General features: G+C 47.1%; 1 protein-coding gene across 1 annotated transcript in view; it reads left to right on the forward strand.

The window, feature by feature from the left end:
* The window catches only part of KIF9 (kinesin family member 9), a 1,188,236-nt gene that overhangs the window by 666,082 nt on the left and 505,282 nt on the right, over window positions 1-16,872 (forward strand). Inside the window, exon 11 of the mRNA XM_069645790.1 lies at window positions 13,914-13,982. Coding sequence (XP_069501891.1) covers window positions 13,914-13,982 — 69 coding nt within the window. The remainder of the gene's footprint in view (window positions 1-13,913; window positions 13,983-16,872) is intronic.

Genomic DNA, 16,872 nt, shown 5'->3' on the forward strand with positions numbered 1-16,872 from the left:
AGAATGAGTTCTGCGATTGGCCAGAGCAAGTTCCTTGCTGAAAGCTGGGCCGCCATTGGTCGTGGTGGTTTCCGTTTGTCCTCTGGGGTTAGCCCGGGCTTTCTCATTTAAAAGCACCATGGTGCACAGATACTGTGTACTGGCAGAATATCTTTTTGGATCTGCTTGGAGCTGCGCTGGGGCAAAGACTGAGGCTCGAGTGAAGCTGTTACATGAGGTGAGGTGAGGTGAGGTCGGTTCGGGTCGGGGGAGGTGGATGGTGATTATTTTTTTTTTCTTGCCGAGCTACTGCGGCCCCTCCTCCTTTCATGTGCGCACAGCTGTTTGCACTGTTGGAGGAGGGGTGGGCAGCTCGGCAGCAAATTGCGGCCGAAAGAGTCCAGGGTGAAACGGAGGCATTTAGCTATCATGCTTAATGTCTCTGCTTCGTCCTGGGCACATATAAGCTACTTTTAGATGGCAGGGCAGGGCTCCGGCGAGCAAACCTTCTCAGGACTTGCTCGCCGGAGCCCTGCCATTTCTAAGAGTAGCTTATGATTGAAAATGAGCCCAGGACGAAGCAGAGACATTAGGGGTGATAGCTAAATGCCTCTGTTTCGCCCTGGGGTCATTATCTGTCACAGGAGCTACATTTGGAAACGGCAGGGCTCTGGGAGCAAGCCCTGCTCCTTTCCCAAGTGTGGCAGGTGAAAGCGGTGTCCATGTTAAAGACAGTCATACGGACACCGTTTCAGCCTGCCACACTTAAGAAAAGAGCAGGGCTTCCTCCGAGAGCTCTGCCATTTCTAATGTTGCTCCTGTAACTGAAAATTAGCTCAGGTCGAAGCGGAGGCATTAAGCATGAAAGCTAAATGCCTCTGTTTTGCCCTGGGCTCGTTATTCATCAGAGGAGCTACATTTCGAAACGGCAGGGCTGTGGGAGCAAGCCCTGCTCCTTTCCCAAGTGTGGCAGGCGAAAACGGTGTCCGTGTGAAAGACAGTCATACAGACACCATTTCAGGCTGCCACACTTAGGAAATTAGCAGGGCTTGCTCCCAGAGCCCCGCCATTCCGAAGGTGGCTCTGGCTCCTCTGGGTCAGACTGGCCCATAAAATTGTCTCCGGCACCAACTTAAAAAGTGGCCCACAGTTGCAAATGGCTATTCATTCCATTTGTGGCACTTTTTTTATAGTACCCAAGGGGGAGTTTTTTAAAATAAAATGTAATGCACATTTGTACATTTTAAAGAGCATATTTTCAGAAACACTGGGCAAAACCTGTCAAAAATACTAGCCACATTGTGAAGGAACCCCAAAACTGGGCCACTTTCACCTTAGAAACTGGCCCACAACAGCATTTTGCGTTTTTGGTTCAACCATGGTCTATTGCCCTATAGGCCAGTCTGAGCCTGCTGCTCCTGTAACTGATAATGAGCCCAGGACGAGCAGAGGCATTAAGTTTGATAGCTAAATGTCTCTGCTTCATCCTGGGGTCATTTTCATTGTTAGTACCTTCACTCATATGCATGCATTTTTTGCAATTCCGGCCACCAATGAAAAAGTGGACCACAGTTGAAAATGGCATTTCATTCCTTTTCTGACTGAGTAGTACCCAAGGGGGAGGTTTTTGATAAAATGTGATACAAATTATGCATTTTAACAAAGATTTATCCAGTAGCACTGATCAAAACTATTAGCAGCATGGTGAAGTAACTTATCAAACTGGCCCACACTATCATTTTGTGTTTGTGGTATGGCTACATTGGGAAAGTCTTTTTATGAAGCAGCTTCTAATAAAAAAGAATGCAATAAAGAGGTTTTTGAACTTAGTAACATAACCTTGAAGGCATATGTTAATCCCTCTATTTATAAAGGGAAAATTAACAACTAAAAAAAAGTACAAGTTCCGATGTTTATGAACATCCCCCACCCCCGATAGCGCCCGCAAGTAGCTCTCCACTATTGGCCCTCCACTGAAAGTAGCTCTAGCCAATGTAAAGGTTGGAGCCCCCTGCCCTAAGGGTCTCCTTGTGGTTGCTCAATTCTAACAAATAGTTGACCTCTCCAATCTTGCCTACAACCTGGAATGGTTTTGTACATTTGTCCTGTATGACCCTTTGCCTTACTGGAACCATTGTAAGAACTTGTTGGTCTGCAGAAAACTCCACCATGTTAGCCTTCTGGTTATGCCATTGTTTGACCAGAGCTTGACCAGCTTGACCAGCTTTCACATTCTCAGAAGCCTCTGTCATCATTTGTGCCATCCTCTATCAGAGGCCTACTACATAGTAAGTAATTCATATTGACTCTTCAGGCCCTCCTTAATTAGTGGTCTAATAATCAAATTGAGTGGTGTTTGATAGAAGAAAGTGGAGAAATTGATTATGTTCAGTTTTGACCAACCCGGAAGCCCCCAATGAAGATCTTTTGGCTGTATTAAATTTAGATGCAATGGATTTAATGAACGTCCCCATTAGAGTCAAAAAGAAGTTACAATTTATTTATTTATTTATTTATTTATTTAGTTAGTTAGTTAGTTAGTTAGTTAGTTATTTCATTTGTTAATCGTCCAGACCCTTGGGTATCACGGCGAGGTTACAGACATCTTGTGCATAAATTGAACAATGTTACATTTGTGCAAATAAAACAAAAGGCCAATATGGCTCTAAACAAATATTTAGTTACAATTAGTTACATGTATTAGGGCGGCTATGTATGCATCAAGGAAATGAGGGTGGCCCTGTGTAGACAGGAAGCGGGTGGGGGGTCATGGACCCTCAGTATTGGTTAAATAGCCAAGTTTTGAGCGCTTTTTTAAAACTTGCCATTGTTGCCTCATTTTTAATTCTGAGTGGTAAGGAATTCCATAGGGTGGGGGCGAGGACTCTGAAGCTGTTCCCTCCTGCTTTGGTACTTTTATACTGCAGAATTTCCAGTAAAGCCTTGTTGTTAGATCTCAGTACTCTGCTAGGTATTTCTTTCTTAATGGCCTTGTTGAGGTAGCTGGGGGCTTTATTGGTGATGCATTTGTGTACAACACATAGGGCCTCATTACGACCCTGGCGGAAATCGAAAAACGATGGCGGAAATGCAATACCGCCATCGAATAGCGCTCGGTGCGACTATGACCCGTCACCGCAAAGTACGAAGCCATTAGCGACACCGTAGTGAACGCCAACGCTAATTGCACCAAGTACGCGCGCGCGCGCCATGCCAAACCGTAAATACCACCATGGCGCAAGGGTACGCGAATTCCGACCCTAGCGGACATGTACCTAACGCCATCAAGCACGGCGGAAAGTACCATTCCGCCATGGTGAGAAGTACGGCATCGCGAATCAACCGTAAACGGCCCCACTGAGTGCCTGTACACCGCTCCCTGCCCACAAAGTACAACTCCCCGTAGGTGCAATGAAGTCACAATGCAACCAGTGAAATGCACAAGTCACCCATGCATGCCAACGAACAAAAGATACACAAGAGGGGCCAATGGGAGCTGCAGGGCACAGATGGCACGAATACAGAAGCCATTCCAATGGACATGACCACAGTCCCCCCCCAAGAAACGCACGCAAACACAGGCACCTGTGACCAGCAATATTCCGAAAATCACATCATTCCACCAGTCCACCTGGCTGACCGGCATCTGTCACACAAAACCCAATCCCCCGCCCCTGAGCATGACAACATTCAAACAGTCATATTGGCAGCCCCCATCCCTGACCTCACTGGGCTACGTAGGCAAACGCGCCCAGCACAGTACCACGCAACTAAACTCCGAAGCTGGAACCCAATGCAGGTCTCCTCACAAAACATCGCTCCCCAAATAGGAATATGCCACATCACTCGCAAAGAAGAACGCTACACGGCCCATATCAGAATAGAAATTTAATGCACACCAAAATCACCAAGCCCATACAGCCATTAGGCCATGAACTCCAAAACACATTTCACCATTGTGTGCTGCATCCGCAAGAAATGACCAGCTACTACTTGTGTGACGCCCTGTTCCATCATGGTACACAGAGCCACATTCACGTACGAAAAGGCAACATGGAAGCGCACAGAACCGCAGGGCCGTCCCAATGGGGAGGCACTAGTCCAGCTGAAAGGCCGAAATGTTGCTCCGAGCCACTAGTACTGCGTAAGGGCATGTGGCCCATTGGCGATCGTCCCATAAGATCGTAATGCTGCTCCACTGATTAACACGAAGCAGCAGGTGTCGGGAGTAAAAGCCATCTGCAGGAGTGGCATACAGATGGCAGTGGCAAAAGGGGAGGAGATACCTGTCAACCAAAAGAAAAGAAAAAGAACAGAATGGCCATCAGAACTACATTCCAACAACTCACTCCAATGATCACACTAAATCCACAGCCATATGCATGCTAGCCCACTCCAAAGGATCATCACCACCCCAAAACCACTTGCGACTCATAACCATCTATATCGAGGTGCAAACACCATCACAAACGAGTGTACCAGTGCATGCGTCTGTTAAAACAGAATCCATCAGATGGGATTGGTAACGTGCATGGACACAAGTGTCTGAAGGCGCGTCGAGACAGGGAGGGCTCAACAAGGCCAGATAGACGATGGTCCCACTATGGCAGCCCTGCATCACATAGCGCAGGGGAGGCGGATAGATTCCAAGAAGCCCTGTACATGGCAAACTCTGTATCAAATCATCTGCCCATGCATCCATTCATCATTCCCTCATCCCGGGATTAAAACGCCTGAATATTTACTCACATAACATTAGAAATATCCATTGAGTCTGTGCGTTATGCAGCCTGCAAAATCCACTGTGCCCCAGGCCGTAATTCCAGTGTTGTGAAGTAACATGTATTTGGGAACGTCCGGCCTCATCGCCCACGTCGCTATTGCGCATCCCAAACTATTCATATCAATCATTGCATCCTCGCCATGGCCCCTGTCTCAAGGACATTGAACAATAGAACGTTATATTTGCAGTCAGACCTGTGGGCATCTCCTCGCCGCTAGCTGAAAACCGAAAGCGCCGCCCTTCGAATTCCTCATTTGCAACATCACGTCGAAAAGGCATCTGTGGCCGTTTGAAATCACAAATTAATCCATCTAGTGCGGCTGTGTGTGAAAATGGCAACTGCCTTCACTCACAAATGGGACGCCCCGCCCGTCGTTGCAACTCGGTACAGTGATGCATGAGGGCCCACCGTTACTCGAGTACTACGTTCCACTGACCCTTCACAAGTCTGTTCGCGACTGCAAAGATTGTATGCGAAACAATGGAATGTACATATCAACAAATGTTACACGGCCATCGGGTACAAATACATGATTGCTATAGCAAGATGCCATTACTCGAATTGCAGCGTTGTGTGCGGGACGTGCTCGGCCAAAGGGGAGAGCAGCTTGCACAGGTGGAATGAATCACCACAGGTGGAGGCCATACAGCCTGAAGACACATAAATTGCACACCCAGTCTCCTCCCACAACCACACCCACTCCGAAATGCTACCGGCAGGACTCGCGATGTTGGCCCTGGGGGACCTGATAGCACTGCAAGTACTCCAACTCCAAGAAGAAGACGAACACCAACTACAACCGGCCGCACGGAGGGGACGCAGGAGGAGGAGGAGGCCAAGGCAGGGCCAGCAAGGGCCGCCAGCACAGCCACTACCACCACGCAGGCAGCCCGCAATCCCACGCCTCCGAGCACATCCGTTCAACCTCACTGATGAGCAGATCCACACCCTCTACCGTTTGGACCGGGACACCATAACCGCCATTGTGGACATGACACAGGCTGACCTTGTCAGCATGATAGATAGCCCAACCGCCATCCCACCCCTACTGAAGGTGGTGTCTGTACTACACTTCCTGGCCACAGGCACCTACCAGCACACAGTCGGACAGTTGCATGGCATTTCTCAGCCACTGTTCTCACGGACACTATTGCAAGTGCTCGATGCCCTCCTGCAGCACGCAGACGACTACATCTCTCTACCACGCTCGGAGCAGGAAATTACCAACACAAAAGTGGGATTCCATGCACTTGCCGGCATACCGGGTTGCATTGGTGCCATCGACTGCACCCATGTGGAATTGGTCGTCCCACATGCCATGGAGGCCCAGTACCGCAACCGAAAACAATTTCATTCCCTGAATGTACAAATGGTGTGTGACTCCAACAGGATCATTACACATTGTTGTGCCCGATTCCCTGGATCAACCCATGATTCTATGGTCTTGAGGAACTCTACAATACCACGCTACATGGAGCGACACGCAGGGAACAGATCCTGGCTACTCGGTGAGTCTCATTACATGCATGATAATGTGGGGTATGTGATTCGGCAATGACCTGGCAGGAAGGGGGGGGGGTGTGCGTACGTAGCAATGGCATTCCACATCATACGTTTATCGTCCACATACAGGTGATGCTGGATATCCACTGAAGAGATGGCTCCTCACACCAGTCCGGAACCCACGGGACCAGCATGAGGAGGACTACAACCATGCCCACTCACGTACCCGTGTAGTCATTGAACAGGCATTCGGCCTACTGAAGACTCGTTTCCGCTGCCTCAGCAGGTCTGGCGGGGCACTCCTGTACCGCCATGTGAAGGTTGCAAAGATGGTCATGGCATGTGTCATGCTCCACAACATGTGCGTACGTAGAAATGTGCCCATGCCCCCTGACGCAGAACTGCAAGCACCTGATGATGGTCATGATGAGGGTGGGGATGTGGCAGCACCTCAAGGAGTCTGCGAGGCACAGGAGGGCCGTGACATTCGTCAGCATCTCATTGATGCATGCTTCTAGCACTCACGCCTGGTGGCTGATACATGGACACGGTACTCGTGGCACTGTGTGTGTCTGGTACATGCACAATATGGACTGTACGCCTATGATGGCCTAGTACACAAAGATAATTGTCCACACATCTCATTGGTTGTTCGTGCACTGTTTATGGCATATGTGATATCATGTTGAACACCCTATCGACCCGCCACCCAAGTGAGCCCAAAACACCCCCTCCACCCTCCTACCTCCCCCCCGAACACCAGTGTCCAAAGATGCTCATTGTCAGTGGGCAGTCGCTATTGCAAGCCCCCTCTGCGGGTATCAGGGGCACCCCTGCCTGTGGAGCGCAGGTTCCTCCCGGATCTACGTTGGGGGCTGCCCTGGACGGAACTTGCAACGGATGATGTCTCTGCCTGCTCACGTCCATGCATGTCCCTAAGGGTTTGTGAGAGCTCAGTGAGCACACGGCGCACTGCGGCAAGTTCGGCACATACGTCTTTGGACGTCGCATGCAGTTCCCCCCTCAGGCTCTCGGTGCTTCTCTCCATTTGGACTCTCAGGCTCTCGGTGCTACTCTCCATTTGGACTCTCAGGCTCTCGGTGCTACTCTCCATTTGGACTCTCAGGCTCTCGGTGCTACTCTCCATTTGTGCCCTTAGTGTCTCTGTACTCCTCTCCATTTCTGCCCTAAGTGTCTCAGTTGATGTTTCTATGTCTGCCTTAGTGCCCCCACATTCATCGGCATGGTCCTTGAGGAGCGTGGCCAGTTGCTGCTGTTGCACGATTAACTGGTCGAGGGACTGTTGCCTCTGCTGGGCCATGGCCATTTGCGGGGGTGTCACAGAGGGGCTGGTGACCTCATGTTGCCTTGCCACAGGGCTTGTGGGGGATGGCCAGTCGTCGTCTTGTGGGTGCCCCTGCGTGGTATCCTCATGTTGTACGGGATGGGACAGACAGGGGGATTGGGACAGGTCATGGATGGATCTGACTTCGACATCCCCGTCTTCTGTGTCGGAGCATGCTGCCATCAATGGGGTGTCACCTATGGTGCTGCTGCCACCAGAGGCAGTGCCTTCTGTGGCATCCGTTGGGGGGACCTGTGGTGGTGGTGTTGTGGGCATGCTGGCTGCTGGGGTGCCTGTTGATGTTCCCTCCTCTGTGCTGCCACCTGATTTGTGCTGCTGCCGTGTCTTGATGCGTGCAGCTGAGGTGGAGGGTCTTTGGCCGTTGGTCTTGGCCCTCTTTGCAGGTGTGCTGGTAGGGGTGTCCTGATGCTCGTCGTTTGGATCGGACCCTGTGGTGGAGTAAAGGAGGGCGAGGGTTAATAATGGATCTGTGGGAATTGGAATGGCATTGTATCACATGCATTGGGGTGGTACCTGAGGGTGATTTGGGTCGGGGCCTTGGAGGTGCTTTCATTTGTGTGTGGAGTGAGGGTGCAGTTGTTTGGCAGCCTGCAGTTAGGGTGTGCCAGCTGCACGTGTAGTGGGTGTTTTAGGGGTTTTTAATTATTTATGTATTTATTGTGAGTTTTAAAGTGCGCTATCAGGCCGATGTGTGTGGACGTTCTCCTGGACATGTGTTTCTGTTGCACTATGTGGACACATGGTACTTCACATGATTGGACATTGTGGATTTAGCATTGTTTTATTTGGCCCACCTACCTGAATCTTCGGATGTCTGCACTCCTTTCTCCATCCCTCCGACTCCCTCTATGGTCTCCATTCCAATGGTGGAGGCACAGATTTCTTCCCAGGGGGTCAACTTGATGGGTGATTCAGGACCTCCCCCGGTGGCTGTGGCAATGTTGCGGTTGGCAGACAGTATGCTACGGACGCGTATCCGCAGGTCGTCCCATCGCTTTCTGCATTGCTGTGGGTTGCGGGGTGCGGTCCCCACCGCACTTACCCGCTGTGCCACCAGAGCCCATATGGCCTTCTTGTTCGCAAGTGCCGTCCTGGTCATTTGCGTGGAGAAGACGACGGCAGCATTCTCCTGGAGGGTCTCTGTTAGCACGGTGAGTTCCTCACGGGAGAAGTGGACCTGCCGCTTGCGGTCGCACGCTTTCTTCACTACTTTTCCCATTTTGATTGTTTTCACTAGGGTGGATGACGGGTTGGGGTGTGTCTCAGGGTAGTGTTTTTAGTGGTTGTGTGGATTTTGTGGTTTTATAGGTGTACGGCGGGATGTTTCCCGTTCCGGGCCCATGTTTTTACTTCCGTTTCCGTATATTTACGGTCACCGTACTTTCCGGTTGGCGCTCACTGCGGTGTCCGCTGAGATGGGTGGCGGTATTGCACCTAGGGCGCCGTACGGCGGCGGTGTGGGCCGTTTTGGGGTCATTTCCGCCATCGCGGACTTTGCACTTCCGCCATGGCGTGGTGCTCGTGCCCGATGGGTCGGAATGGGCCGCACTTTGCTCCTTCGTGCAATGGCGGAAACGCTATTTACGCTGTGGCGGTCCGGTCAGTCGCTTTCCGCCAGGGTCGTAATGAGGGCCATAGAGTTTTGAAAATGATTCTGGCTTTGACAGGTAACCAGTGGTTTTCTCTCCTGATGTGAGAGATGTGCTCTGATTTTTTGATACCTAGCGCTGCTCTTAATGCTTTATTCTGTAGCAGTTGCATTTTGCTTGTGTTGGCGTTGGAAGTTCCTAGTAGAAGCACATTGCAATAATCGAGCTTAGTTAGTATCAGGGCTCTACCTAGGGTTATGCAATTGGTAGGAGTCATGAGTTGGCGGCTGAGGGTAATGAGTTTGACTGTGTATGCTGTGGAGGAGGAGAGGGATGAGATGTGCTTGCTCATAGTGAGGTTAGCATCTAGATAGACACCAAGGGGTTTTACTTGTTTAAGTACTGGTATCCGGGTGCCGTCAATGTTGATGTCAGAGTAGTCCGTGTGAAGAGAGCTTAATCTAGCTTGGGATCCTACGATGAGGATCTCTGTCTTCTCATCATTGAGACAGAGACTATTTAGTGCCATCCAGTTTTGTATGATAGCGTAGATTTGGTTAATAGTTTGGGTATCTTGGGTATAGTCCCCTGAGATGGGAATAAGGATCTGGGTGTCATCTACAAAATTCATGTCAATGACACCCATATTGTCAAGTGCTGAGAATAGAAGTTTGGTGTAGGCATTGTAGAGGGTTGGGAAGAGGCAAGAGCCCTGGGGTACTCCGATGGGGACGACTATGGGGTCTGCTGCCTCTGTGCCAGTGGCGACTCTGGATGTACGTTCAGAAAGAAACGATTTGACCCAGAGGGTGGCGTTGTTGGAGAAGCTAAAGTCTTTAGCTAATGTTTTGCAAAGTATATCATGATCTACTAGATCAAATGCTGCTGACAGATCCAGTAGCAACAATATAGCCATTTTTCCTGCGTCTCTGATGGTGTCTATTTGGATTTTTAGGTCGGTGAGAGCAGTTTCAGTTCTGTGGTTGGGTCTAAAGCCGGATTGTCTATCTCCTAGGAGTTTGTTCTGTTCGAGATGGGTTTGAATTTGATGATACGCTATTTTGTCTATGATTTTGAGAAGGAAAGGGACTGTGGTTATGGGCCTATAATTTGTTGTGATAAGAGGGTCCAGGGTTGTTTTTTTTAGTAAGGGTGTGACCCAGGCTTCTTTGATGCTGGCTGGGACCAGATTCGTATTGAAGAAAGCATTAATGAAGTTAGTAATAATGGGGGTAAGGGTGGGGGCACATAGTTTGACTAGATGTGCTGGGAAATTGTCCCCTTTGCAACTAGACGCTTTCAATTTCCCTATTGTATTGAAGACTATTTCTTGGGAGACTGGCGAGAAATGGAAGGTTGGGGTCTTCCGTTCTATGGTGTTGCTAGTTAATTCTGTCTTGGTAGGTTTTTCTGCTAGGATTGTTCTTTTCGTGACTATTTTGTTTTGTAGTAATTTGATTTTTGCGGCCAGTGCGTCTTGGATGGTAGTACACCATTCTTTGCTCGGTTTAACCGGGTTGGTGATAGGGATGGGGTTTTCCAGTTCTTTGAAGATGGAAAATAGTTCTTTTGCATCAGATGCTGCATTCATAATCATGTTGTTAAGGGCAGCAGCTTTATGAGCAGTGATGGCTGCTTTGTAGGTTTTGTTTGCTGTGTTGTAGGCATTGAATGTTTCAATAGTACAGGATTTCTTGTGTCTGTGTTCAAGCGCACGTTTAGTTCGCCTGAGAGCTACCAGTTCCTCGTCAAACCAGAAGGAGGTTTTTTATCCGCTCTTCTGGTTTTGGTAATGCAGGGAGCTAAGGCATCTATTGTGTTAGTGAGGCAATTGTAATAGGTGTCTGCTAGTGAGCAAGGGTTATCATTAGTGATTAATGTCTCTGTGAGCGAGTTTTTAAAAATTGGGTTCAGATATTTCTGGTTGCGTAGGTGTCTAAAGTGGTGGACTTAGGTGATTCGAGTTTGTTACACTCAATTGTAAAGTTGATGGCAAGGTGGTCAGTCCGTATTAGGGGGGGTTATAGTTTCTATTGAGACTGCGGTGTTAAGAGATAGTACCCAATCCAATGTTCTTCCTTTGGAGTGGGTTGGTGCATTAACTAGTTGTACAAATAGTATGTCTTTGAGGGCGTTGTGAAGGGCCTCTGCTTTATGATCTAGAGTGTCATTGAAACCGAGGTTCAGGTCTCCAAGTACGATACATTTAGTCTTGGGTTTGATTAGGGGCGTTAGTAGCAGTGGTATATCTAGATCAGGTTGAGAGTTATTATTTGGAGTTCTGTATATAGTGACTATATTGATAGTAGTTTTGTTGTTTGTGGCCAATTTAGTGAGTAGCATTTCGTAACCGTCTACATTGTCAAGGGGGCAGGCTCTAATTTGGAGGTGGTTTTTGGCTATGATGGCGCCTCCTCCTCCAATTGAGTTGATTCTGTCAGACCTAAGTATAGTGTAGTTAGGTGGTATGGCGATAGTAAGTATCGGGCCTGAGGCTTGGTGAAGCCAGGTTTCTGTCACTATTTACAAGTCAAGTTCCTGATCAATGATATAATCATGTATTTCTGTGGGGTGGGCCGCTATGGAGTGTGCGTTGATGAGCGTTGTTTTGAGATTCGTATAGGATTGAGTTTGCCGGTTTAGTGGTGGCTGTGCCTTTCTAAGGCTGTGTAAGGTGATTTGGGCCTTAGTGGTATTTAGGACTGTCCTTTGGGGAGAAAAGCCTGGGTAGTCGCATATGGGCCTGAACGAGGTGGGCTCTGCTGCTGGTGGATCAGCTGTAGAACTGCATTTCATTGTCCGTGCTCTGAGCCGGTAATTCCTGGCATTTTACGGCAGTGGGTTCAATTTATCGGGTGTGCTATTGGTGTACTTAAGTGGGGAAGTTTGTGTCCGTGATCTGAGGCGGTAGCATCTAAGTGTGCCTTGGCTCGGGTAGGACTTCCTTATAAGCTTTGTATTTGTAGTAGCGATGCTAGGAGTAGGGGTGCATCTGGGGCTTGGGTAACTGCTTTGGATGGTATAGTGGTTGTTATGGTTGTGGGGGGCTGGAATGGGCTTGTATTGGGGAGGAATGGGGTGGGACAAGGGATGGGGAAGTGTCTTGGGCAGGCTAGTTTACTAAGGCCATTAGGATGTGCTAGGTAGTGGGTTCCTGTACATGGAAGGTCTCTGGCAATGATGCAGAATAGGAACATTGTGAGGATTAACCAGCCTTGCATAGTTACTTGTTTGCAATGGGCTGCGACTCTGTTAGTGACAGTAATATAGTTGTAACTGATGCTAGATATGGTTGGCACTGTTTAGACACCTTGGGGTAGGCTACAGCCCTTGGCTATATACTTCAAGGAGCACTTTAGAACCATATAGTATTCATTTGTGGCTAAGGAGCTATTACATAGAAAGATGTGCCATGATAATACATAGGTGCCCTAACGCTATCTTTGGAGATGCACAATATAGTACAAGCATTGTATTTGGTGCTGTCTCTCTATGTTGGTATACAGCAGGTGCATATGGGGCTAAGCAGCGTGCATCATGCATAACAGTGTGCATTTACTTACAGCTTACAGCAATGACTAATTGAGAGCAGCAGTAAAGCGTAGTCTATGCATGGGTCAGCTGTGATGAGGTAGCTGCAGTGCCCTTGCCGTCACACCACGGACGGGCGCAGACAGGCCCTTATTGTTGCGGCCCTTGCTGGAACGGCCGGCTTCCGCCTCCGGTCCAGGGCACGAAAGTAAATATTGGCACGGAGCCAATCAGCTGTGCTGAGCGGTTGTATACAAATTGTTTGTTTTACAACTGTTCGAATTACAATTGACCTTTTCACAATTGACCGAATTGTGAAGGTCAATTTAATATCGTGCTGGGCGGGAAGATGAGAATTGAGATGGTCTCCGCCGACGTTGTCTGGGCGGCCATCTTCGAATTAATTGAATGGATTGGTGCAATTGATTGCCAGGGATTATAAAGTATTCTCCTATTCTCCTAGGGTGCCAAAGCCTCTAAATCATCTAGAGAAATACCTATATAAATTTCCTGATCGAAATGGGTGGCAGGATTTCACAAGCTTACCATTTAATCTTTTTTTAACAACAGAAGTGATGGGTGCCAGGCTTCCTAGGGAGCTTACAATATGTAGATCTTGTTACCTACCTCAAATAGTTGAGACGCTGGAATACTTAATATAGTGCCCTATGCTGCAGCAGCAATGGGAACTATTGTTTGCATGTTTTGTCTAGGATACTTGTACATTAACAAATATACATTTTTGGAATCAAGTTTTAACAGGAAACTACAATTCACTAACCACTGCTGCACTGCACTTTATCTCACATAGTTTAAGATAAATTAAGTGTTATAGATATATATTATGAATTGCTGTAAATTTAAAACGTGGGTTTAGTTTTAAATCAAGTGTCAAGAGATGAGATGGAGATGTATGTTTTATATTCATGTTAATGTCTCTTTATTTTGTGAAAGGTTTTCCTTTTTTTGTAAAACCATAAAACAAAAAAACTTTTTTTTAAAGTATTAAAGCTTTTAATTAGCAAATCATATAATGAACTATCCTAACAGGATATGAAGTTGAGGATCACACAAAACCCTACATTTTCATATGTGTTCCTACTTTTATTTAGATGTAAAATATTAACAATATCCACATTTTCTTTGTTTTTATCTTTGCAGCGGGCTGTAAAAAATCTGGAGAAGGAGATTGCACTTCTAAAGCGAGAACTGGTCCAACATGACATTTTGGTAAGCGTTCTTATATTTAACATACACCTTTGACTCTTGCAGGTAGACATAATCTGACACCCAGTGACCCTAAGCCTAAATAGAGATTTCCATTTAAGTGGCCACATAAACTCCATCGTAAGTGTACTTGAAGAGGGGTTGCTGGCATCCTACGTGTCACCATTAGTTCTTGTACCACCCTCTTATTCTCACCATATATTTCAGTCTCCTTAATGGTACATTCTCTTTCCCTTCCCCTTTCCTTCTCATTCTCCATTCTCTTCTCTCTTAGCTCCTTCTCGTTTGTGCTGCCTCTTTTTTTCATGTTTATTTGGAACTCGCCCTGTCTGTCTCTCTACCTTTCTTCCGTTTCTCTCTCACTTCTCTCCTAAATTAGCTCTTGCTTCCTTTTAATCTATATCAAAACAAGGGTTGGGCACTTAGAAGCTGGATCACCCACGCTAACACAGTATTAAAGTGCAGTAATGACCATGCATTGGAAAAAACAGACAGCTGCAGGTGACAGTGTGTGGGTGAGTTCTGGTGCCCAACCGGACTCAAAAGCAAACACTATTGAGAGAAACACTGTCTCACAGCACTGTCTTGGAATTAATTTATTAAATACTAATACACGCTTGGGGTAAAAATACCAATACAAGTCGGACCGCCCACACGGGTTTCGACCCTCTGGGTCTTTTTCTAGGTTGTATACATATTGTTGGAATATTAGAACATGTGTGTACATTGTCAAACCAAAACATTTACATTTTACATGCACAAGGGAAGTGGTAAGCATGAATGCAATATAAAATATGAATCCAATAAAGCGTAAAGGAAAAAGAATAAGAAAACAAGAAACAACCATTGAGACCATAAATTAAGTCATCATGGATATGTCAAAGTAAAAGAAAATGAAGACAAGAAAAAACACAAAATAAAAATACATTAGTATACAGATCAACACACACGAATAAAATACAAATGCAAGTGAAGTGGCAAATAAACATTGGGCCTAATTACGAGTTTGGCAGTAGCCGTGCCCTTATTAAGGGCACGGCTACTGCCAAACTCGCTACCGGCACCGACTCCTGCGAATGGGCCATTACCGGCCCATTACGAGATAAATGGGCCGGTAATTGCCCATTCGCGGGTGCCGGTGTGGGTGGGCTCCCGATCCCCATTCTATTGGGCAGAATGGGGATGGGGAGCATGGTTGCACCAGCACCGTTTATAACAGTGCCGGTGCAATCATGAGTTCTGCTTGCGGGTGCCAGTCTGCACACCTGGTCACCTGCGAGCAGAACTCGTAATGTGGCAGTATGGTAACAACGGCACCGGTAGCACTACCGGTGCCGTTGTTGCCTTACCGCCACATTCATAATGAGGCCCATTGAGTTGCTGTTCATAAAATCCCCCAAACATCAAGGTAAGATGCCACAGCCAGTGACCAACCATTCCACCTTAGGAATTTGCCAGCTGCTGCTGAGTGAAGAAATGGTGTGAGTAGTCCCCGGGTAAGAAAAAGCATCCTGAAGGTCCTACTCTAGGAAATATTGCAAAATGTGATGCAATACTGTGCAGTCTAACACCAATCAACCCTGGCTTCGGGACAAGTTACAAATATTGTGGTAGTCTCCAAAAAATAATTATGACAAAGTGTGGTGAATTCATGCTAGATCACATGTAGGGAACACCAAACAGAATCATTAGTCTGTTAATGAGTCTTGTACCACGCACTGTTGCCACTTACGCAGTCTCTGTGCGCTCTGCCACGTCTGCAATGGAAGGAGGGTTGCGGTTGCAGGGTTTGTTAGTGGGAGTAAGAGGGAGAAGAGCAAGAAAGCTTTGATGTGCTGTTGGCAGATTCAGTTCGGAGTACCTGGCCAATGAGTGTTGGTGCGTTTTCGGTTGGTAGCCGCCATGTGGTGTTGAGGTGTGATTGTATACAGTTTGTTTTCATGTCAGGTGTTGTAAATTGCTTGCGATGTGTGATGCGATAGACGTATGGTTGTTTTTAGTTCAGAGTTTGAGGGTGCGTATGCAGAAAGGTGAGTTTTTAGTATGGTTAGTGTGAAGGCATCATGAAGGAGACACAGACAACAGGTTCAAGATTGGTTCTCAAAAGGCTTTATTAAATTAAAAGGCAGGATGCAGCAAGGCCTAGCTTGCCCTATGATAAGGTGCAATGTCCCTACCTAAAGAAAGCTATTATACTCTGTGTCAGGAAGTCAGAATCAAAAGTCTATCTGTGTCCAAAACCTATATTTGCCCTCATAACTAACTGTATACAATGTGCAGGGATGTCAGCAGCAAAATTAATAGTGCTCAAAATAAAGTTCTGAGCTTCTTCCTGCTCTTTGTTGTAATCGGCTGCCCCTTCCCCAAGATCAAAACAGTTCACAAAGTCTCGAGGTTCGATTCAATAGTTCAATTCCAGCTTTTCCAAAACAATACAAGTTCAAATCTTCCAGCTTTTTCAAAACAACACAGTTCCTTGAACACTTCCCCTATCTTTTGTCATCAATACTTTTCACTGGTTCAAATGGGTAAGTCTGTTTCTTGACTTCACTGTCACATAAGCTGCTGTTGCAAAATCCAAGCTTCTTTATATTTACTTTCATTGGCTCTTTCCATAGGGTGGGCACTCAGTCTAGGTTCAGTTGTCGGACCACGCTGTCCACCCATTACAAGTCACACAACCAATACCCTTATGCACTTTGTGACACTTTCTGTATTCTACTGGCTCTTGCAAACACAGGTTTCCTCTTAACCTGCAGTTCTTTGAACTCCTGTAGCTTTGGCCAATACTTAGTTTCTCATTTTACACTCTTCTTGGTATTCTTTTGGCTTTGCTGCCACCTCTTTCTCACACAATTCATTCTGTGGTATCTGCTATTTGCACCATCTTGCT

Source organism: Ambystoma mexicanum, chromosome 2p (genome assembly GCF_040938575.1).
Source record: "Ambystoma mexicanum isolate Mex_15411 chromosome 2p, UKY_AmexF1_1, whole genome shotgun sequence".
Taxonomy (NCBI): Eukaryota; Metazoa; Chordata; class Amphibia; order Caudata; family Ambystomatidae; genus Ambystoma; species Ambystoma mexicanum.